At 38.9% G+C, this 25,400-nt stretch overlaps 1 protein-coding gene across 4 annotated transcripts in view; it reads left to right on the top strand.

The window, feature by feature from the left end:
* Window positions 1-24,875, top strand: part of LOC120769666 — a 136,039-nt gene extending 111,164 nt beyond the window's left edge. For 3 of the 4 annotated variants that reach the window (XM_040096780.1, XM_040096781.1, XM_040096782.1), the window contains exons 5-9: window positions 2,205-2,340; window positions 9,007-9,140; window positions 16,183-16,302; window positions 18,893-19,067; window positions 22,625-24,875. In XM_040096780.1, coding sequence (XP_039952714.1) covers window positions 2,205-2,340; window positions 9,007-9,140; window positions 16,183-16,302; window positions 18,893-19,067; window positions 22,625-23,346 — 1,287 coding nt within the window. In that variant the 3' untranslated portion in view covers window positions 23,347-24,875. The remainder of the gene's footprint in view (window positions 1-2,204; window positions 2,341-9,006; window positions 9,141-16,182; window positions 16,303-18,892; window positions 19,068-22,624) is intronic. The other variant, XM_040096783.1, reaches the window with a different exon arrangement.
* The last annotated feature ends 525 nt before the right edge of the window (window positions 24,876-25,400 follow it).

Below are 25,400 nucleotides of genomic sequence, written 5' to 3'. Positions count from 1 at the left end.
ATGAAAAAATGTTGATAAATGAAAAAGTAATTAACGTTTTTTTTTTGTAATTTTTCCCCATATTTTTTTACATAAATTTTGTCATAACATTGTCAATAAATTATAAAAAAAATATGAATCTAGTAGGAACGATAGCCAGGCGTTTTGTGAACATTAAACAAAAAATTAAGCAAATCGGTTGAGTAGTTCGACCGGAATCATGTCCGCCAGTTTAAAAAAGTGTGTTTTGAGAAAAAAGCGTTTAAAGTTTGAGGTGTGCACTCCGAGCGCTCCGAACGTCGAGCGGTATTATTATTTTTGGGCCTTTTTCGAAATTTTTCAATGATAAAGTGGGTTAATTGTAAGGGTTAATTGTAAGGGTATAAGTGAACAGGAAATGCAAAAATAAAAATAAAATTTTGAAAAAAGATGACCCTACTGACACCTTAATGTTGCAATGAGTTTTCTCATAAAAAGTTATTTTCCATACCGTACACAAACTCTATATCGGAACCCTCAAGCCTCTGAGGCTTCGTTCTGGATACTGTAGCAAGTTGAACTCCTACTTATCTAGAATTGGCCCTGACATATCAAACATATGACCAGCGTGCAACGAGTCCCCGCATGACAATAGTCACCTCTTTGCATTCCCTGCTAACCCCACATATCTGACACCCCTCTCCCTATGGTCCGACTTCGTCGAAACAGCACGTTTCCTAGGACTACCGTTGGTGAACCTCGATTATATAATCCTTACCATATTAACGGGGATTAGGTACCCGTTACAACAACAGACCACCATATTTGTCAAACAAACTGAACGATCAAAACCAAGTTCTATGAAAAACTTTTTTATCTGACAAGATATTGTCACGATATCGGCTTCTGGGCGCAGTATAAAACAGAAAGGGCTATATATAAGTCGCAAATAAATAATGTCAAAGAGATCCTTCTGCGAAAGTGTAGAAGGGTGTCACGAAACCTCGATGTTGTGGCCCATTATTGCAAAAAACCCTACTTCTATGGGTTATCTTAGAAATGAGGATGGTGATTCGACTTCGGGCAGTGAGGAGTCACTATAACTACTCCCTAGCTTGCTAAGGAACTGATCCACTGAGGATGTGCCCCTCGGAGGGCTTCAGGAGGGCGGTACAGCCTTCTTAGATCTTCTGGACGAGCGCCACCTCACATGAGCGTTAAATTCATTTTAATATTTAAAGTTCACCCGACCTGATGGCATCATACCTGCACAACTTCAGCGCACGCTAAAGTTCAAGCAGCTGGTTGGTCCCCATCTAACCAAACTACGTTAGATTACGCCACATTCCCCAGACTTAGAAACCGGTAAGAGTGGCATTCAACCCAAAGGCCACAAAATACTTTAAGTTAATGCCAATTTCAGGACATTAGTCTCTCTTCTTTCTCGTTAAAAACGCTGGACGCGGACGCTGGATCTATGGAGCTCATGCAAGCGCAGTAAGCGTTGGTCACCAAACATCAGTTGTGTCCTTCTGGACACATAAAATGGAACATAGAATATAAATGTAACTACTAACTTTTAGCAAGGTTCACGAGCCCGTAATGAGAGGTGTCCTAAGTTGCACTGTTCCATTGGACCTCACACAGTGATGCTCAAATATTTGAGAACAACTTGTCAAAATTACAGGGAGGAAGATGAGGTAGAAACATTTAGCCACATCCTCCTCCATTATCCAGCTTTTCTCAGACTAAGTCAAAATTCAAAAAAATTTGCGAAAAAAAGTTTTCAATAAAGAATTTTTGCTTGTGTTCACAAATGCAAATTTTTGCAGCTTAAAGCTTCAACCACCGCAATTACTCAATTATAATTCGCGCATAAATATGTATGTCTCTTATTCACATTTAATTCCCCTGGAACTGCGCACTGCAATCATAATCACGCCGTTTGTTTGCACACACTTGCTTTACTTTGTTTTTATTGTGCAATATTGACGTCCATTAATTTTTCATTTTCTCTACTTATTTTTTAATCTTTTCTTTGGGTTTTTTGCTGCATTTTCTTTACATGAAGTTTTATAATTGGTGTACGCAATTTTCACTGACTTCACTTCCATTCATAAGATTAATTCACATTCTCATTTTTTCTTCAGTTCTTAAATATTATTGGATGGCCCAATCATTGCGCTCTTGTTTCACTTCTCATTTCACTTATTGATATTTCGCTTCTTCGCTTTCTTTTATTGCAGCGTTCAGCATCCAATGAGAGCCAATTAGTACTGGACTCGGTTACTGTCTCCACGACTGGCAAATATAGTTGTGAAGTGTCAGCAGATGCGCCATCTTTTCACACGGAGATCTCGGCCGGTGAACTGGAAGTGGTTGGTAAGTGTCGGCACATATACGAGCGTAATTAACACGAAGCGCGCGGTATAATTTTATTGCATGTCAAGACAAGGAACGAACGGCGTTAATGACCGTTGAAATATTACTCAGAAGATATAAGAAGACTTAATTAAAGGTGGCAAAATATGACTAAGGTAGTCAGGTGATGAAATAATATATGTTCGATTTTCGAGAGATTTAGACAGAATTCCAAAATAAACATCGCTACAAGAGGTAAACTTTATCACATTTGGAGGAAGAGGGTCAATCAGACTAATAATGCGAGGCATCTGTATGTCTTTACATAGCTCCTGAAAAATAAGTAATAATGAAAAAAAACACTAATGCAGTCTCCAGCAGCGTAATTTGGGGTATCAGAATATATGTATTAGGGCTGCTCCAAAAAAAAATATTATTTTTGCTTGGTTCTCTTAAAATTATGTTCTTAAAGCACTCAATCTCTTACAAAATCTATCAAAAGAGCTACTTTTTTCAAATAATTAGAATCAAGATTGCAATTTTTACTTGAAAATAAAAATATTCAATATACATACGTATAATATAAAATTGTAAGGCGGAGCACCTTCACGTTACAATTAAGAGCTCATACTTAGAGAGTCTCTTAGAAGTGCCTAAGAAACTGTAAAAAAAAATTATTTAAAAAAATGTACCCACCCTAACATACTATTTAACCGTGATCTCAGGAATAATTTGTACTTAGATACCTAATTATATCCATCAATCTATATTATTTTTGATATTAAAATATATGACTAAACGAAAAGTTTTTGTTTTACCCACCCTAATGTACCATAAAACGATGATCTCAGGAATAATTTTTACTACATAACCAATTCTATCAATCAATCTACATTATTTTGAATATTAAAATTTATGACTTATACAAATAGTACGCAGAAATTAAAGTAACTCACCTCAATTCACCGCATTTTTGACACTTCCTGCAAAATAAAACAAATGAACTCTTAAATTTTGAATAAATTGATATATATACACATGAAAGCATTCATTTATTTTGCAACAATTAATAATAGTATTCAACTTTAATTAAAATTGGCATAGTAAATATGTGGTCACGTACCTATGACACGTTATGACACATACATAAATACATACATAGACAGTGGTATCTTTCTTCTTCGAGTGCAAGTATGAATCACTTTATGAATAATCAGAAAGTCCAGCAGACTCCGTTTACCCCATCCAGCGCAGCACGCGCATATTTTGCTAAAGTATTTTTCGGCAACGTGCTGAGCATCTCGACACTTATTGCATACTGCAAGGGGCAGAAGGCAGCGCACAAGGAAAAAATTAGAAATAAACAAATTCAACGTCAACGCCCGCACTCACACACACACACACTGTCTCTGTGCGCATACAAATAACTGTGGACTCAAGAACGATCGACGCCAACTGTCGCTCCATCATTTTGTCATGGCAACATCCGTTTCAAATTGACCATTTGCGACGGTAAAAGCCAACAAAAAATCGACTAAAAGTGGAAAATGGTACAAAAATGTGAAAAATTTTCTAAGAAAAAATTGCAGAACACTATTGGGAAGCAACGGTTAGCGCCGAAAATAGATTGCATGAAAATAAACTCTAGACACTCGACAACATAGATTGACTTTTGAGAGGGTGCGAGGGGGCGCTGACGTTTGGACGGCGGTCAATGGCGTCAGACAAGCATTGATGCAAACTTGGGGCGCCACGTCTGCACATTCGTCTGGCCAACGTGCGGCATACATGCATACACATGACAATGTGTGCACTTTAACGAGTAACGGTAAATAAATGAACACGAAACAACATGTGAAACAAAAACTGACGAAAAAACTGCGAATCATAAGGCGAGTAAACAAACAGCTCGCAGATAAAGGTGAAGGTACGTTAAGCGAAAAATAGAAACTTTGACGGCGGAAAAAATACAGCGATATGGAAGCTTTATAAGAGTTGCCTGAAAAAGATGCATAAAAATCGCAGTTAAATTTTTTTGCAATTGTAGATGGAAACAACTGTTACTGAGCAGATCGTGGGTTCGCTAAACTAAAATTGAGTGAGCGCCAACGCAACGTTCAAACCGCCTAACAGTATGGAATATTAAATTAAACTTCTTTATATTATGTGAATAGTAGAATTTTGGACTGACACATAGTTCCTTCCCAAAAGCTTTAGCGAATTAATTTGTAGCTGCAAGCTTCCCTCCTAACTTGGCCCCATCCATGATAAAGCTCATTACATCTTTTCTCCAGCGACTTTTCGTCATACATACATATTCTCCATGTTGGCATGTGAGCACAGAAAAAAACCGCCGCTAGTGATCTCTTCGACGCCAGTTAAAAGGAATGCAGTTGAAGGAGGATGTAATTTATGTGTTTATTTTTTCGCTGGATATATGAGTTTCCTTGAGCCTTAGAGCACAATTCGCAGCAATGCACCTGCCCGTAAGACCCACAGATGCTATTTTTAAAATGATATTAAGAGCTATTGCTATTGAGCTCCATTCAATCTTCTTAGCAAGGGTAGCCTTTTCCAGCGACCTCCACCATAAAATATTACCACTATTGATGAGAGATTCCACCTTTTCTCTAAAGCTCATCTAAAGCAATTTGAGGCAACCGATGCCTTCCTCACACCCTCCTCAATATTTGGCCCCCATGAAAGCTATATGTCAAAGATAAACCTCAGATATTTCCCTTTATCAACAGGTTTAAGACGTGAACCTCCGAAAGAGGGAAGAGACACGTTTAGGATCTTATACCTTCTAACAAATAAAACCAGTTTTACTTGGGTTGATGCCTTCGCCCTGTGGGATATCGCATTCAGCTAACCGTCCGTTAGTTCTTAGACGGTATTTATACATGTTCCTTTTACCATAAAAACAACTATCTGCGTAGGCTATCATCCGGCTGCCTCGTTCCTTAAATACTTTAAGTACTATAGTTCACGATCAGGATCGAAATCAGTGGGAAGAGTACCGCACATTGCCCCTATTATCCTATCGTTTCGTCTTTGCACTATCCCACTCTGTTACGGCGGTTCTGTCGCAAAGCAGACTATATATGAGGCGCTTGGCTTCGATTCCACCTCATACCTTTCGAGGACTGTAAATGCCGCCAACGGCCTCAGATTATTGAAGGCCCCTCGATAATGACACAAAATTGTGCAAGCCAGTTTCGATGGACTTGTGTTTGATATAGTCATGCTGGTATTCTGCTCCTAATTTACAGTCTCTTCAACATATTCAATAGAAATGAGTATGGGCTAACGGGCCTGAAATCGTAGTATCGTCGTGAGAGCTCTTTACGTCCCTCGGTATAAACGCAACTTTAACCAGTCCCCTGGACACAGGAAGATGACTTTAGTTCGCGTAGCTGGATTATGTAGCTCCTTCAAAACTAGACTCTCAAATGAACTTAACACTATATAATATTAATTAGGCTAACTTATGTTCTGCAAGATCCGTGACTTTCTCATGAAATAGTTTTACTGATTTTATATTATCTGCTGTTTATTTCAATCCATTTATTTATATTTAAATATTTTTCACGAGTTTATTTGCGCTGTCATCGTCATGTTACGGTACTTGATGACGAGGGAAACTTTGTAAGCAATTTTCCTTCCGTTGCTATTACAAACCGTGATTTTCGCTATGAGCGTCGAAACGTAAATTTATGGCAAATAAAACTCATTAATTCAGAAATTCACGAAATTGTTCGGAATGAAATTTACCACAGAAACTCTGCCAAAAGCAATAAAAATATGCAGCGGGAATGGCAATAAACCAAATTGCGAAGAAAATCAATGAAACGAAAAAGCTCGCGAACTGTATATGGTTAAAAACAATATTATAAGCTGGAAAATTTAAGAGGGAGAGAGAGAGAGAGAGTGATACCCGTTTCAGATAGATATTTAAGCTATTATCAATACATTTGTTAGACTTTACCAAAATAAACGGATGAGAAAGCTCAAGGGTTCAAAAAAACCAACTGCTAAAAGTGCCGCTTCCGCTATAAAAAGAGATGATTCATAAACAAACTAGACTCATCATATTTGCACAGAACCAACAAACAGCTATCGTAAACCCCGTTCATATTCCAAATTCCACAGCAAATGGATGAGCACGTAACAAAAAATTCGAAAAGTATTAAATTCGCATTACTCATTTCAACTATTCAACTTTCAAAATGTGCTTCACTGGCGCCACCGAAATAAGTACCTGCCGAGAGTTTACGACTGCCGCTTTTATTCACAGCTTTTAATTGATTTTTAATGCAAGTTCTGGACTTTTGCGGCTCCAACGAAAATAAAAGCAGCAAATCATTAAGTGGGCAGATAACCAGTTGAAAGCAAAGAGGCAGGTTGTTACACTCAACCATTCAGGCAGTCATCACAGCGCAGAGAAAGAGTGAAATCAAGGCGAGACGAAGATACTTCACTTGCACAAAACATGAATTGTCGAAAAGTTTATTAAAACACTATAAGAAGGACATCTCATCTCTGGCGGAGAGCAAAGATATGCTATTGCACAACTTTATTTACATACGCAAGAAACGCAGCCGAGCACCTGCAGTGCGGCAGTCGCTGGTTTATTGTCAACTTCTGGCTATTCGCCCCATTTTTAACTTTGTTTGTTGTAAATTGTCGCCTCGTCGCCTTTTAAGTGCAAATTTTATTAATGATTTCGTTGCACATTTTGCAGAACAACTTTTTGTTATTCAAACTTTTATTAATTTAATGCACTTTGCCGCTCACCAGCCAGCTCTTTACCGCTCTCCAACGCCAGCTTCAGTTTTCGTCATGCCCCATCTCATATTCGCCTTTGTCGCGCATTACCGATTCAACACTCAGCAAACGCTGCTTACTTTTTTCTCGCTGCCATATTACAGCGCAGAAAGTTTTAAATAATACTCTGCATACATATTTTTAGGCGTTGAAAGTTTCACCTTTGACCTGATTTCGGCAACGGTAATGACTTCGTCGGCACAATTGAGCTTAATTACCCGATGACATAGAGATGTCTACAAAACTAAACTTTTATCTCCTAAACACACACAAACAATTAAATAATTTTACATACAATTAGGCGTACTGGCCCGGAAAACTGTTTTCAAAGTATTAGGTCAACTGGTGTTAGGTAAAGTTTTCGAAAAATGGTTAGGTGGAGTAAAAGTATACTGCAGTAAAAATATGTAGAAATATATGTAGTTCTAAATTTTGACCAGAAGATTTTGATTGAAGGTAATTCTATAAATATTTTGTCCAAAGTTGTATTTTTATACTTTCGCAACATGCTTGAACAGAGAGTACAATAGTTTCACCTTTGTTGTGGTTATCACCTAAAAGTAATCAAGTTAGATGTATGGTTATATACATATATATGTACAATGTAACAAAAGGGTCTCAGAAATTGTAAATAAAACACTAAATATTTAATTATTCATGAATATTTATTTTTTTAATCCCCACCATATGTTATACACTTATGCCAACGATCTTTTCAGTCCTCGGAACACTTTTAAAAAGCACTTTTTGGGATGGCTTTCAGCTGCTTCAGCGAATTTTGTTTTATCTCTTCGACTCTTCAATCGACTGAAATTAGGTTCCACGGAGCGGCAATTTCAGCTTGCGAAACAAGAAGCCAAATCTGATGAATACGATGGTTGATCGGCCGTATTCATTGTTTTTTTGGCTTTAAATTTCAGCCACTATTATTGCTCGATGCGATGGTCCATTATCACAGAGTAAAATCTATGAATTGTTCTTCCACAATTCTGGCCGCTTCCGACGGGTGTTCTTATACAAACGCCTCAGGGCAGCCGAATATCCAAAAAAAAAACAATCAAAAAAAAAAAACAATGATCATCATCTTGATTTTTGGCATGGATTTTTTTGTTTCTGCTCATTTTTTCTCTCCATTCCGATGATTGTTGACTTGTTTGCATGCCAAACTCATAAACTAATGTCTCATTGGCAGCGGTAATGCTCTCCTTGAATGTGGGATCGGAATTCACACATTCAAGCTTGTCCAAAGAGACATGAAAAAATTCAGCTTTATCACGGCGAGTCGCACAAAAATGCGTTTCATACCCAATAAATGCACCAAAATTATTCGAACGGCCTCGCGAGAGATTTCGAGCTCTCTTGCCATCTCTCTAACACTTGCCACACGATTTTCAAGCACGATATCCGTCACTTATTTAGTATTTTCATCAGTAATGGCCGAAAATTATTTTAATCGGCCCAAAACTATTCAAGCCCCCAAATACCGAATAAGTGGACCACAGTTTTTATTGCCAACTTTTTATCAAAAATATCGGTCAATGTGTGAGTTATATGTTTCAAATTAGGAAAGAATTATTTCCTTTTAAAAAGTGGATTAAATCAGATCAATAAATCTCTTAGCCCCCATATATCTAATAGAAAGATTTCCGAACCTCCGACTGACTTTATATCACAAATATCGACGAATACGTAAGTTTGAGTTGTGGTACTCCTTTAGTTTGAGAGGTGATACCCGAACTAAGCTCTTCCTTACTCAAATAGTTAGCTTTCCATTCAATAATTTCCTTGTAACATGTTATATGAATTTATTACAGAACCATCTCATAAATTCCAAAATTAATGCAATTTCTCTTGTTTCAGAAGTACCGGGAAAGGATCCAGCTATTTCCGGCATAAAATCACGTTATCGTGTTGGTGACATAGTTCGTGGCAATTGCACGTCGCGACATTCCAAGCCTGCAGCAAATCTAACCTGGACCATAAATGGACGAGAGGTGAGTGTATGTTTAGTCTCAAATTTAAAAAAATTTACACAAAAATCTTAAAATGACACATAATAAATACCCGTTATAATTAGCCACAAATAAAATGATACCTAGAAGACTACCTTAGCAATTTCCTACAAATATAATAACCGGTATAATTTGCCATAAATTATCGGTTATCCCACTGATATACCCAATAGTTAATAGGAAATAATATCGGTTACTATATTTGCTCTTACTTTGGTACCACATAACTCCACGACCTTCGATCTGTCTGTTCAATTTTCAGAGTATCTTAGCACTTAATCCAAAAACACAGTTTTACGGAGAGCATGGCTAGAAGCACTTCATATATCCTTTAAAAGGGCATCATTTCAGCATATTTCGGTGTTGAAAATAGTTTTCAGTACTTTCATCAAAATATTTAAACAAATTTCGGAAAGAGATATACTATTTCATATAAGCTTGAAATAGAAAATACTATTTCATAAATCTTTCTAATTTGGCAACAAATCTGTGCTCAATTAAATTTTGTTTACCTACCGCCTTTTGGGGGCTGTTTACTCATATTTAAATACTTGAACACACAAATTTTAATTACATGCATTTCGAAAGTCCCAAAATATGTTAACTTTACTAAAAATTAAATACAAAATGCGCATAATTAATGGCGTGTGCGATTGTCGGGGTGCAAAGTGGCAGGCAATCAACGTTTCGAACTTAATACGAACGCTTTGTTGAACAGTTATAAATAACTAAATATTCGAATTGGTTTGTAGTGGCACATTTACACACTCAAATTGCAGCAAACTATGTGGAAAATTCTGGAAAATTTAAATTAAATACTACACACGTGCACACACACACAGATGCTCATGCTCCTTAATGTACAAGGACGCTGCCGCATAATTGTTTAATGGTGATTTGTGGTAGTTAAAAGCAAAAGTTTCGGAGAATATTATGTACACCTAGTATGTAGTGATTTTTTTTGTTTGTGTTGCATGAAAATTTCGGTGCGCAAAAGTTTCCGCCGGTGCAAGTAGCAGCTGCATGTAGTGACTTCTTTCGGCTAATTTGCGAAATCTGGCTCCACTGCCTAAATGGAAATATATGCAAAATGCCGCAGCTCAGCAGAACACACGTAACCGACTCCGTGTGCAGCAGCGTAGAGGCATGGGCATGATGGTTACACCGCTGACACGCCTTAATGTTCCGGCCGGACATTAAGCATAATTACAGGCACATGATGTATGTAATAGTGGCGATGGCAGCAACAATAAAAACAACAATGTGCCAGCAACGCAAACTGCAGCCGACTGTAGCGAGCAGTTTAGACGCCACCACTGTTGCATACAACACGTAGTGCGACCGCAGCAAACATGTCACAACAATTTTAACATACGCCACATAAGCACACGCTCACTTGCGCGCAGCAGCAGCCATGTGTGTGGCGCAAAACTCTTCACATGTAAAACACATTACCGCAAGCCCGCATGGTGGCAGGCAACAGTTGCCGTGTGCCTGACAAAACTTTGGCTGCAACCAACTGCGCTGCCCATCACACGCACCCACACACACACACCCACACAATCACAAACGAATGCATCCCCTTGCATTAGCAGCATTATTTTCGTAGCGCAGCTGCACATAATTTTTCCCTCGGCCACTACTTGCGCCGCGCCGCACACTGCTTTCGCATCTGCCGGTCCATAAAGCACACCTTCGCTTCGTCGCAAGACCGCAAATTTTCACTGAAGCTCACATGACTGTCAGCTGCCGGCCTTTTGCTTGTGCGTGGGTGTTTCACGTATGGCGTGTCCTCGAGTGGGAAGGACTCAGTAGTAGCTGTCCCTGAAAACTCAGAGCTGTGCTTGCGCTAACTTGTCGTAATTGGAGCCTACAGAGAATTAAAAGGATTTGCAAAGCAAAGGTGGTCAGAGCGCAAGTTCAGCAGGCTTTATTGTTTTTCACATGTTGGCAGTTTCAGAACTCTAAAGTTGCGTTTTTCAAAACTGTTTCTGGTAATAATTGATTAATAAGGGAATATGCGTAGAGAGGAATCAATGTTTAGTCAAGGTATAAAATTTGAACAGGTCCATTGATACAATTTGTTCCCTATATTAACTTATTCGATAACTGAAGACAAGTGCTGAACCACGAAGGCCGCTTTAGGACTCACAAAATCTGGGTACGTACTTATATAAGAAAGAGTAGGCAGTTAGAAGAACTGGCATGCCAACTTCCTAATAGGGGGTATAATCTCCACAGGTTTAAATATGCAATCAACCGTCTTAGAGATAAACTCAGACTACTGGCACTTATACAACATGGGCCTTGACTTTATCGATATGCTGGGTCAAGGTGGGTCATTGTGATTTAGAAGAGGGCACAATAGACCTAAGGTCACGGTGCATTCCTCGTTTATCAATCAAAGAAGGAGTCCAAATAGGGTAACGCTGAATTTATTTTCTCCTGTAATTGCAGTCCGAAAACTGCGTTACAGAGTCTACTCCTGGCAGATGTTTCTTCGCCCACATACTTACGGAGGATACAAGGACTGGGAGAAGTCGTTGAGAAGTGACTCATTAAGCTTTTTAACGAATGGCTCGTAACCAGGATGGGAAAATTGGAGAGGGAATCTTCTGTAAAGAACTCTCCCTTAAGCTTAGCTTTAGGCTACCGTATTACTTAAGTGTTTAACTGGCATTAAGATATAAAGATAGCAGAAGATTTACTGCTCTGCAGTACGGAGCGCAGATATAAGCATTGAGCTCACGAACTGTGCGCTCAAAGTTAGTCAAGAAACTTCTGTTCTCACTAGAAATAGCATCATACTACTTCATCATTAGACTCGTTTGGGTTCCTGGTCATAGCGAAATCAATGGTAAATGCAAAGTTGATGACCTAGCAAAACGGGGTACCCTTACCCTGCTCACTTCGAAGAGGAAACGAGTTGGATATTCGTTGTTATAGCACGCTCTAGCACTGGATTTATGAACTAATGTGCAATGACCAGCTCCTGTACGAGCTACGAGGCCTTCTAAGCTAGAGCAGGACACAGGAGATCTACGGAACTGCTTGCCCTTAGCAAAGTTCTTCTTGTTGCTTTCGTAGGAGTTCTTACTGGACATTGACCAATGAGCATTTATGCTGCAAGTCTAAAAATTCATTCGGACGCACATTGTCTAAGTTGTATCGAAAAAGGTTACAGGCTCTTTCTCCTTTAGTATACAGCATTAGCAAGAATGAGACTGAAACATTTCGGCTGTCATACCTAAGGAGAAACGAGCCGAAACTGACATTAGCTGCCTCTACAAATTTGTGATCGGCTTAAAACGATTTATCGATTTATGAGGGACTTTATGACAAAGTTTTATTGGAGTTCTAGGAATCACAACAGACCGGTTTTGGAAGCTGCCCTTTGATTTGAGATCCCGTTTTTATAATAGGCCATTTAACCTAACCTAAACTAGTACAACCTTTTTTATTGTTCTTGTGAAATTTGACAAGTTTTGTAGAACGCGACAAGTTTTTCTGGCGGTTTTTACCATAAAAAACTGAAAATCTTTGCCGAAATTGACTCATCCGGCTCGTCCGTCCACCTCTGATCTCTCTGTTCTTCTCTGTTTTTAAAGATCGATTCAACCCATTTTAGTTAATATTGTGGGTAAGAAGACCGAAGCTTGAAACATGTGTTTGAAAAATCGGATTAAGTATTGGTAATCTTGTATTGGCTCAAGATTTGTAATGAAATACATGAAAATGTATTTTTGTTTTCTTTTTTGTAATTTCAGATCAAATTTGAATAGATTTACTACACAGATTTACATTATTATTTGCACATAAAGAAACCCGATATTTCAGTAACATATTTGATAAGCCTAATACACTCGAAATTCAGATGTGACCTGGCTTCCTGTGTGGCACAGTCAACTTCGGAAATAAACCCACTTTTTCACATTGTGTCTTGGTGGTTATTTCAACATACACCGTCTGGTAGACACACAATGAAATGTTTTTTTTTAGAAAAAAGAATCATACAGCTTGATTGAAAAAATCTGTTACAATCGATGACGATATGTAGCCAACAAAATTTTTAATACCAGCACTTGTATTTAGCAATAAATAGGAGAAAAGAACTTAACAATTCAGTTATAAACTCTCCGCCCTTTTTCCGCTTTTTACAAAACGCGCACGGAACAGCTTCCCACAGGAAAATAAATTTCCTCAACTAGTAGCCATATTTTATATTTGTTTGGCACTAAAAACTTCCGCTAAATCCCATTGGACACCCACAGTTGCACAGCCACGCACTCCACTTAAGTATATTTAAAAGGCCAAACTTTGCATCCATAGATGCGCTCGTGAGTACTGTTTACCTTCGCTCGCAAACTTCTATCCACGACACAAGCGACACACACATCCACATGTGCACGAATCGCATAAAGCCAAACTTGGAAGTGCATTGAATTTGGTCACCACATTTCGCCTTGCCACACCGCAAGTGCGGGCATTGTAAGCACGCCCTGAGCGCGCGGCCCACACCTGCACGCTTATCTTGCTTGCTAATAATTTAGTTTTACTGTCGCCCCGGTGTGGTCTGTTTATTTAAAGTTTTTCGGTGATTGTTATTCTTGGTGAATGTCTCGAAAAAACCGCAAACGTAATAAGCCATTGCCGAAAATGTTGGTCGTTGATATGTTTATTCTTTTAAATATTCGAAAATAGTGCAGGACCAACTTTCAGGCGCTATTTCATTTTGCTTCGGCGTTACTTGTAGCCGAAGCCGCATTGTTTCTCGTTGCACGTGCGTTCTCTATTTTACTATTCCCTACGTAAGTATGTATGTGGCATATAGTAGATTCATTACATACAAATACATTACATAACGACTATTGCATGCGCCTTTGCCATTACCGTTATAGTACAAATTGTCATAAATCTGCAGTTATGTGCTTGAATTTTCATTTCATTCTGCCGAAGCAAAATTGTAAAAGTTCTGCAAATTATGGAGACGATTTTCGGCAATAACAGTTACTTTTTTGTACTGTTAACATACAAACGAACTAGCAAACTGACAATTTAATGACAGTTGAAAAGTAATTTACGAGAATTATTTAATTTTCCTTGAGTCATGCCAGAATTGGCACGATAAGGGAAGAGCGGAAATATTTTTAATTTCTGCTGGAATTTGAGGTTATGGCACAATTAATAGCAACAAACTCCTGCTTTATGATCTCAACCTCAAATGACTTTCCGGTAAATTCTTGAAGAAGCATAAACAAGTATGCAAAGTGCTGACAAGCCTTGAACTCGGCATGCGATTTTTTATGGATTGAAGAAAAGCTTTTTGTTTTTTCTACACTTGAACATTTACAAAGATTCTAAAAACAGACAAAAAATTAATTTCTATTTATTGAAGCTCTTCACAAATAAAAAGATTTTCGTACAAAAACTTGTTTTTGATCGAACTGTTTGTATGACAGCTATAAGCTATAGTGGACAGATTTAAATAATTCGTTCGGAGATTGCTGTCAATAGATCCACTTTGAATGGCGTTTAGTATCTGATGGAAATGGTTGCGTCCGAAATGTGGTCGGTATATTGTTCAAGTTCAAGTTCGACGTCTTGGAGAAAGGTTTAACTGATGTTCCTAGGAGGCGGCTCCGCTTCAAACAGTTGACAGTAGATATAGTATCTGTGAAAACACCCAAGCAGAAATTTCTTGGAGAAGAATGTTATGCCCTTTTACGGTAACTATGTTACATGATATTCTGTTATAGTGCACAACATGGCATTCTGGCAGGTCTTTTGTAGGAGGAAGCAGCGAAAGCCGGAGTGCGGAACTTTAATCCGCTAAACCTAACCTACCCCCAACTCAAGTCTGTCCCACGGAACCACCAGATAAGGTATTACTTCATGGGAGTGACAATACATTTTACGTCTCCTCTATAGCACGGAGGGTCTGACGCCTGTTCTGCTGTAACTGTCTTCATTTAGTTTTGATGGGAGTTTCCGCTTAGCGAACAGCTTTCCACTTGTCAGAGGACTGACACATAAATGCTGTCATATGCAAGTCTGTAACTTCTCATCTGCGTTCTGTTGCATCTAGGCGATATAATTGATGACAGGCCGTCCGATTGCCCTGTATGTTGCCAACAATGTCTTTTTGTCTTTGCCCCATGTTGTGGTCGAGTCTGTACTCCTTCATCCAGTTCGTAAACAAGATGGCCGTAAATTTGGCGGAGGAGAGTGTTAGGCTCCTTGCAGTGAAGAAAAAGTTTTAGAAGATATGTCTCCTTAGTTTAGATTGTTAACGTCAAAATAGTACAGATAATTGACGACCGCTCAGATTGTTCATGGTCCACCACTTTAGACCTGGAGGGAGAGTAGTTTGTTCGGTGACCTCACATAGAGTTTTGTGGTGAGCTTTCGATAAGTCCAACGCTACGGGGATGGTCCTCTCTCAGGGCTGTTTCTGTTTAAGGCTACAAGCTATCTGGGTGCTAAAAGCTGTGGTGGTGTTCGGCTAGGCCCAGATGAGGTGAGAAGGTCGAGAGTAGCAAGGTCTCAACAGTTTTCACTACTGGGAAAATGGGAGTTTTCATTGATAAGTCTTCCTTAGCTGGTCAGTAATTAATTGGGAACCTTACCCCCATCGAGTAAAAGTGTTTCAGCATTAGCATATTTATTTCGTCTGAGCCGATGGATTTTGATGACAAGTACACGGATATGGCTAAATCGACTTACCTCGTTACACTGATCATTTATATATTTACTCTATAAGGTCCATGAAAGTTTTCTTTCAGTGTTACAAACTTCGTGGCAAACTTAATATACTCTGTTCAAGATAAAATCGTGCTTTCAATGACGTGCCTAACCAAACCCTGAATTCTTTCATTTTCAGTTCTGTTATGAGCCGTAAATACAGAAAAATGTAGAAGGCTTCGCTAAGTGAACTTAAAAGTATGCACATACTTGTTGAACTAAGAAACACAGCACGAAGCATAGTTTGCATTTATATAAATCAATATTTTTTTTTTACTTTCAGACCAACCCCTCTCATATACGCCATCACAAACCCATGCGAGAGGCGCGCGAACTGGAAACAGCCGTTTCGGGCATACACTTCGTGATCACACCGCAGCATTTTAGCGCAGGAAAATTGAAGGTAAGGAGAGAAATGATGAAACATCTCAAAAACGTCAAAGCACCCAACCAAAGTGGAATTTCCCGTTCGCTGTCTCGGGCGAGTGCGCACACATACATACAAGTATTTTATAGCAATAATGTCGGCAAATGACTCACAAGTCATTCAAGTCACAGCAGCCACGAACTCGTGGAATGTCCGTTAGCCGAGAACAAGCGCCGCTAATTAAGCTATTAAGCGATAAACAAAAACTTCAAACGGCAGTTGAGCAACAGCAGCACGGCGTATAATTGAAATGCCCACAAACAGATAGTGGCAGCTGAAATTGCGTTGCGCCTGCAACAAAAAAAGCCTCGACGAACTAATCTAAACGTAGGAAGACGAGCAGCGCGTTGCAAGAAAAACAGTCCGACGCGTAGTCACGGTCAATTTTTATGAGGTCACGTTGCTGTTTAACCGCCCAACAACAATAATAGCATACTTTAAGTGGCAACAAAGTACCGTTGGCCTTATTGCGGAGGCGTTGAAAGGGTGTGCACGAGCGCGAAACAAACGACCATAAAAGCATATAAACAATTTAATGTTCCTTCTACTTAATTGGCCGCAATGAATATGCGTCCGTTATGTTGCAGAAGCACATATTTTGCTCGGACGACTGCTACATAGTTGTTGCGAGGCGCCACGCGCACACACGAGCCATTTAAGCCACTTGATGCGATTTAATTGTTTCTTTTCCGCAGTTGCGTGTTCTGTCGCTTTCCAAAAAAAAAAAAAATGCAGCGAGCAAAGAGCGGTTGTGCGTGTGTCTGTTGTCATGCTCCGCTTTGGATTGCCTTCGCCGCATGGCAAGTCACCCGCTGTTCATAATGCTCGAATGGTTTATTGCTTGCGTGCGCCATTCGTATTCGCCCGGCCAACCAAGGAGTCAAAAACGCAGCAAACTGTGTGCTTAGGCTTTGAAAAAAGCGAACAAATAGCGTTGCAACAGCTGCGTGGCAAGTGCAGCGCTGGCCGAGCGTTAAGCTCCTTTGTAGTCGTATAATAAAGCACACATTCGGCACAAATGTGTAATTGCTTTTTATGGCACAACGGAGTCAAACAAAGTACTTGTGGTGGAAAGAAAGTAGAAGAGAGAGAAAAAATAGCACTGTTTTCACTTTAAACCAACGCTGGATGAAGTCATGTGTAGAAGTTCACGCAAGTGAGAATTCTTTTACATACTAAAGCAACTCACGACTTCCGGTTTTAGACGTATCACCCAGTTTCCTCTGGTAGCCGTTTGAAGGCGAGCTAAAGTGAGAAGGCGAAACATCCCTCTCCAGAATTACGCGCTCTGTAAAAAACATACCCAATGAAAGGATCACAACAACCTCAGATGGCGGCCCGTGCAAACGTGTTAAGGATTACGATTTAGGAGCATGCACCTTGAATGTCCGGGCTTCTGGTTGATGTCCTAGTAAGGATCTATCGTTCCTGAATATTTTCATATGAAAAGCTCTGTCGTGATCGAAAGAACTCACAATCAACATTGTCACAAGCCTTTGAAAATGATCATAAAAATCATTCATTGAGGTATAAATAACTTTAGTATCTATACACTCTCGGATCTTGTTCTGTCCACATACCAGAAAACAATAAAATGTTAATCGCTGACATTCAGTCGGGTTTCGAATCAACTAAATTTAATAAATTCGAACAAAGGCTCTCAGCGCATGTTAGAAAGTAGGAGGTTAGAAACAACATGGAGCATTACCTGTCCATACGTATAGGTGTTACACAGCGGTAGTCCAGTCAATCTTCCCTAGCGCCGCCAATCTTCAGACATGGGTCGGCAGGCAAAGGGACAGTGGATAAAATAGATCACCTACACTCACGCTTTATCTGAAATAAAAGGTAACAAGTCACGCTAAAAGACTGTGGATGGCGTAGGGGCAAGCGACTCACTAGCAGAACTCTTAACATACAAAGGTGCCACCCGCTTCACTACCGAAGCAGTTCATAAAATACGCAAATTTTTAAAAACGATACCAAAATTTCCGAAAGTGCTATCACACGGTTCAGGGTGAGATGGAATGCCTTAGTAGCAAGCACGATCGTCACGATCATGTGCAAGGAGCTGAAGGAAAACCAGCAGTCTTTCTACTCACACGGTCTCAAAAAGACTGCAAGACGGATGTTGGCGTAGTCACAGGTCAGAACTTACAGGCAACACATGTGAACCCTATGGTCATTATCAACAATGATATATGTATGTAGAAAGTGCAGTGAAGTAGGCATGAGATCGACGCTACAACACTTCCTCAGCTTATGTGTGGCCTATCCAGAACTCGGCTTAGATATCTAGGAGCTTAGCAGTTCAAGGCATGAGATGAAGCATCAGAATTAGATATGAAGTCTCTATTAAACTTCGCAAAAAGCGTTGACGACCTGCAAGACGTTTACTTCAGCTCGTACTAATGAACCTCCAGCTTTTATTACAAAGAAACTGGAGGTTTATGTGTAGCCTAACAGACAGCCAGCCTCTTATATCAAAAAGTCCATGCTTAGATTTTATATTTTTATTACCATCCGTTTTATCTAATTAATTAAAAAAAAACTCTACACTTTCCAGATACGCTGCACTGCACACATACACGATGTCTACTGGAAATCGACAGAGAAATCGATTGAAGAGGAACGCCACAAACACAACATCAACTCGGTTAATACATTTTCAGATGATTACTTTGATTCGGAGGACGAGCAACTGATCGATCGATCAGACACATATACGACGCATATAAAAGGTAAGTGCGAACGGAAGGCAAGAGATGTTGCGAGACACGATTACAGGCTGTCAATAAGAGATCATTCCCACACTATAAAATAACAGTTATAAAAGCTGTATGCTAAGATTTGAGCAGAAACAAACAATATTTGTATAATAATAGTCAAGCTAAAAAGCCAAGCCACTGGCCAGCTGCATATAGTCACTTTATTTGATAATAGTTATGTCAGTTTAAAATGTTAGAAAAGGACGGCAATATTCATATACACACACATTTACTGCTCAACATTTAAGTAAAATTATGTCCACATGTGGATAAAAATGGCATTAACTTTAAGCGCAAACCAAGATTTCCTAGAAAATGAACAGCAAGCTAAGAAGCAAAACTTCAAGGGGGGTACCACATATTAAAATCAGGTATATACATATTAAATTATATGTATATGCAAGAGAAGTGCAATTTCGGCGCTTTCCTCCAATACAATGTTGGCCAAAAAAGAACAACAAAATGGAAGTAGGTTGACTCACTCATACAGGTATAGAAGTGTAGTACATAGGTAAGCAATGTGTGTACACTTGCTCATAAAGGAGATGAAATTTGTTAGGAATAAGTATGAATAAGTAGGGAAAAATATTACCGAACTCAAAAAGCCAGCAGTGACATGTGCAACAAGGTAAGTAAAGCTGAAACACAAAAAAGGGGAGAGAAAGTCCAAAAAGCGAGTTGCGAAATGTAGAACAAGTGCAATGGAAACTGTTGCAAGTTTGCAGCCCTCCTTGCAACTCACCTGCTGCTTATGAATTTACACAAATACACATGTATGTATGTATATTTCATACCAATTGATTCACTAAAAGTTTTTCATATGCACACACAAGCGTGCATTTATCAAATTGTTAAGTATGTCATGAAATATTTTATGTCAACTAACTGGCGCTGTTTAGAATTATGATGATTTGAATATGGCTTGCAATGGCAAAAAGAAATGATGGAGCATATATAGCACACAAACTCATCATACATAAAGCACATTTTTGGATGTGTCTAACGGGAAAGTGTCAACTAAGCGCATTCACAAACAGATGGCCACATACGACAGCTTGGAATTTATAAATACTTACGGAAGAGTAGAGTTTTGGTCCTACTTTAATGGCTTCGGAAGAATTAGATGGGCAGGTTTCACTCAATTTGAAAAGTTAAAGAACTGCAGTAGATTTAATAATTCTCAATGGAATTACATATTTTTTGGGAAATCAAATGCAAAATGTTTTTCAATTTTAGGGCGTTATACATTCAAAGCAAGAACTTTATTTTCGCAAACGCAAATTACTCTCGCCTCGTTGCGTATTCTCGTTCAAAATGAATAGCTTGTAACGTAAGCCTACAACAAAGCGATGAAACTAGTTGTTGAGGAAAATAATATTCTTATTTTATATAGCAGATGAATGTCACACTATACAACAGCAATTTTTAGCTCAAACTCAGGCTTGTTCAGGCTATACAACGAGTTTTATTCCATGTAATGCAGCCGTAACTTTGTTTCTGTTTGAATAGAACAAGACTATAACCTAGGTAAGGTTAGGTTAGATGCCTGAACGAATATCACACATGTACTATTACTTGTAGCCCTTTGTGAGGCCAAAGAAAAGGAGAACTTTTGAGTTCGAACTTATAAATTAGCAAAACCCTTAGTAGCTTAGGTCCCGCCAGCTCGGTGGGATGCCAGACGGTATGCGTTACCAAGTATTTAAATCATGACCTCTCAAACTCGGGGCAGTCAAGAAGAGTTGAGTTGTTTCCACCTCATCGTCTTCCACACAGCTTTTGCAGATGGCATATGGTAGGATTCCCAGCCTTACTGCGTGGACGCCAACAGGATAATAGCCTGTTAAAAGACCCAAAACTGGGGACGGGCTAGCCTTACTGAGGGCAAAGAAATCACTGGATCTATTGTGATCAATCTTGGTCCAAAAGGCTTTCGCAACAACGAGCGATGGTGGCCCAGCACTGGCCAAGCTTTCGCAAAGCCCAGCTATATAGTATAGAACACAATACGGGATACGGGAGCACCCATAGTAATTCCTTTTTTTGCTAGCTCATCAGCTTTACAGTTTCTCGCGATTCCGCTGAGACCTGGCCCCCATACCAGTCTTATCACAAAGATACTTGATGGTATTGATAGCGAGGTTAAGCACTCTTTGACCAGCCTTGAACACACTGTTAATTAGTTCAATGCTAGTATCGCCGCTCTGCTATCAGAGGGAAAGGTCACTTTGTTGAAGGAGACTGCACTCCGGAGCACTAAATCTACTGCTACCTTAATGGCTGCAACCTCGGCCTGGAAGACATTGCAATAGTCCGGAATGAATTCTACCTGCTTTTATAACTTTTGTGCAGGCCAAACTAAACATGTTAGATCAAATTTAGACCAAGTGCCATCTGATCAATTTTGACCCGGACCGACAAAAAAAACATTTCCACTTACTTTAAGAAAAACTTAATAATCAGCTTAAAATAAGCACCTGAGAAATACAAGAATATCAGCTTTTAATCCAATTATCGGTACACTTGTCATAAGCCTCGACTGGGATGGCCTCCAGTACGCGACAGCGAATTTTGGTTTTTAAGTTTCGGCGCCAAATTTTTGTCACCAGTAATGACGTGTGATATATGTACATATATAGGATCCTCATCTACGAGTACCTTGTCAAGCATCTCTTTTGCTACCTCTACTCTGTTAGCTCGATTTCGCAAAAGATTCTGATTAGTTCGCGTCCAGTACTAAAACATTTCATACCCAAAACATTAACCAAAACTTGTCGATTCTAAACATATGTTGAGATCCTCTGCAATCTCTCCGATGGCTTCACGAAAATTGTTAAGCACTGTTTCTTTAACTTTTTCGATGTCATCGTCGTTAACAGAGGCGGATGGAGGCTAGCATGCGGTAAGTTTTCGGCGACTTAAAGACCTTCACTAAATGCTTTGGAAACAAAAAATTTTAAACAAACTTATTGTTCAATCGCCAAACAAACTTTTCGGGTCGTAAAAAAAACAGATGTCAAACATACACTAACTGACATATAGAGATCAAACTTCACACGAGTATAAAAAAAGAGCAAATTTGTTAAGCTGGTAAGAAAGATTGTATCAATCTAGAACCCAGTATGGGTCAAATTTGCCTGTAAAATGTGTGTTAAAAAGTCTTCCCTCAGCGAGAGAAGAAAATTCTTTCTAAGCTTTAAATTCCCCACCCAAGGTTTGAGATTCTCACAAGCTCACGGTAAAAAAGTTGTGGTCACGTTACAAAGACCGTCGGTATAGTATAGTATGTAGGTAGTAGTTCATCAGGTTTTGTGTACTTTGTGATTAAATTCGAAAGCAGCATATTTTCTTTTGTCTCTTCAGTTGCAAGTACATACTTCGGATCTTGTTGCATCCTTCACTGGAATACCAATTAAATTGCACTCTTCATTGTTTGCAGCAAGCAAACACTTCAAGAGCACTCACACCCACACACACACTGACACTTTACAATTTTACTTATCTGCAATTGGTTATATACTCTTTTGCAGGTGCCGTCTCATCCTTGAATGCCAATGGCGCAACACAACAACATTGTCATTGCCTGTCATTGCTGGTGCGCTGGACGACAGTGGCGCTGGCGGCCTGGCATGCTACGCGATATTTTCACCAATTATGCCGGCAATTGTTTGTTTGGCGTGAAACAATGGCGTCAAAAGGAACAACAATGCAAGCAATCAGAACAACAACAACAGCAGCTACAACAACCATAGCGCATAATAGGACCCAAGCGCGAGCCAAAGGGCAACTATTAAGTGGGACAAGTGCTGACGAGGCAACTTCGAAAGCTGCCGTAATGACAACACAAGCGCGAAAAGCAACAACAACAAGAACAGCAACAGCAGCAGCAGTTGTAGCAATGACAGCTTGCCGCAGCAACTGGGCAGCCGCCGTCGCGCAAACAAAATATCGAACGCGAAATGAAACGACGAGTTCACAATTAATAGAGAGCATAAACGCGCAGCAACAGTTACAGCGCCGGCCACAACAACACTGGCAGCAGCAACATATAGTTGGCTTTGAAAAAGGGCCAACAACACAAAAGCTGGCACAACAACTACAAAAGCACTCGAGGAAAGGGGCGGCAACACTGCCAACAATGCGAATAGCAATTAAAGCGAAAACAGCAAAAACAACAGTGAAAACAGCAACAACAAATGATGCTGTTGCAGCAAAACTGTTGCTTGCGCATGCAACGCCAACGGCAACATGATTCCATCGTCTTTAGAATACGAGTATATATAGTAGATAAAAACAAAACAAAAAAAAAATCAAGAAAAAGTGGTGTAGAGTGGACGAGCGAAGCACGACGAACTTCTTTGACACACAAAATTATTCTCTTCGGCATTAGTGATGAGTTCTGCTCGCATTCTCCTAGACTTACTTAAACTACTCTTAAAACCCAACTGAATTTGTGTCGGATGTGTAGTTTAGACATTCATTTACCGAAAATTCCGAAAAACTGACGCCTAAAGCGATTTAAAATTTGAGTTTTTCAGACGAAAACTAAAAAGGCCATAAGCCATTTGATGTTAGCCGCCAGCAGTTTGTGAGCAAGCAATTAATGCACAGGCAACTACCAGCTATAGAACACTAATAACACTAGGCGTGTGCCACACAAAGTTACAAAAGCACACATATATATACAAAAGTTGTAATGAAAAACTATTACACAGGTATATTTACTTAAACACTCATATTACACATGTAAACAGTTACCAACGTACATATGTTGTACTTCCAATTATGTAGGCGATCAAACTGCTAATTTTCCCATGCAATAAACCAATAATTTGATTTTGTTTTCAAAATTCAATACAAATATCAATTATAAACGCTTAATTTGCCGACTGGAGTACTTAGGCGTTTACATTTTTTTTGCCCACCACTTAATAGGCCACTAAATAGGCGTTGTTATTGCATGTTTATTGATTACTAAAATTATTTTGTTATGATTTTCAATAATGAATATTAAGGTAAGTACTTAAACTCGTGCAAATATGTACATAAAGAATCAAAAAAAAATAATAATAATAAAAGAAAAGAAAAAACAGAAAAGTGTATTATCAGCAAACAAAGCCACTCAAAACTCCATAAAACAGCTATAAATTACTTTACCGTTATTTATACAAATATACGCCCAATAATATAAAATTAATTTATGTACTTGTAACCAGTGTGTAGATGTGTGCAGATGTAAGTACTTTGAACAGAAAATAAGGAAGAAGGTCTTTTACTTCTATATTTTCTTTAATTTTCTTTTATATATTTGTTACATTTTCTTTACGAACTAAATAATTTATATCGTCATCTATAATACAAAATAACGTAACATCACTTTTCATATGTTATGAGGCGAGGAAAACCGATGTAAAGGAAACCACTCATATTCAAAGAAAAATTTAGTTTTGGTTATAAAATGGTAATATATTGGTTAAATGTTGGTTATATATTGGTTATTTATTGGTTATATCTGACAGCAAAAGCTGTAAATTTTTGGCTACATATATATATACATATAGTATAACATCATGTAATGAATCGTAAGCAGTAGAAAACTTAATTTCGGTTTTACTGATGATGCTTTGTTTCGCATTTTAGGTGACGATATAAATATTCATTTATTAAAGCCTAACTTTACAACGTTTTGTGTATGCAGTGTGACAAAAAATTACACGGAAATTGTAAATAAAACACAAAATATTGAATTATTTATCATTTTTATTTTGCCGCCTTCAAAGTAATCCCCAACGGATGTAATACACTTATGCCAACGATTTTTCCAGTTCTCGAAACACTTTTCATAAGCACTTTTTGGGATGGCCTTCAGCTCCTTCAGAGATTTTTGTTTTACCTCTTCGATCGACTCAAAACGGGTTTCACGGAGCAATTTCAGTTTGAGGAACAACAAAAATCACACGAAAAATCAGGTGGTTGATCGCTGGTACTCATTGCGTTTATAGCTTTAAATTCCATCACAGTCGTGGCTCAATGCGATAGTGCATTATCATAGTGTAAAATCCATGAATTGTTCTACCACAATTTTGACCGTTTTCGACGGACGTTCTCACACAAACACCTCAAAACGCCCAAAGAGATCTCGTTATTGGCAGTATGTTGCTCCGGAAGAAATTCATGATGCACCAAACCACGAATATCGAAAAAAAACACTAGCCATTAGTTTTTATGCGGCTTAATTTTTGAGCGGCTTTGGCGTGTTTGTTTTTTGGTTTCGGGTCGGTTTTTCCCCCCATTCCGATGACTGTT

This window comes from Bactrocera tryoni, chromosome 2 (assembly GCF_016617805.1).
Source record: "Bactrocera tryoni isolate S06 chromosome 2, CSIRO_BtryS06_freeze2, whole genome shotgun sequence".
In the NCBI taxonomy this organism is placed as follows: domain Eukaryota; kingdom Metazoa; phylum Arthropoda; class Insecta; order Diptera; family Tephritidae; genus Bactrocera; species Bactrocera tryoni.
This window is presented reverse-complemented; position numbering and strand designations above follow the sequence as displayed.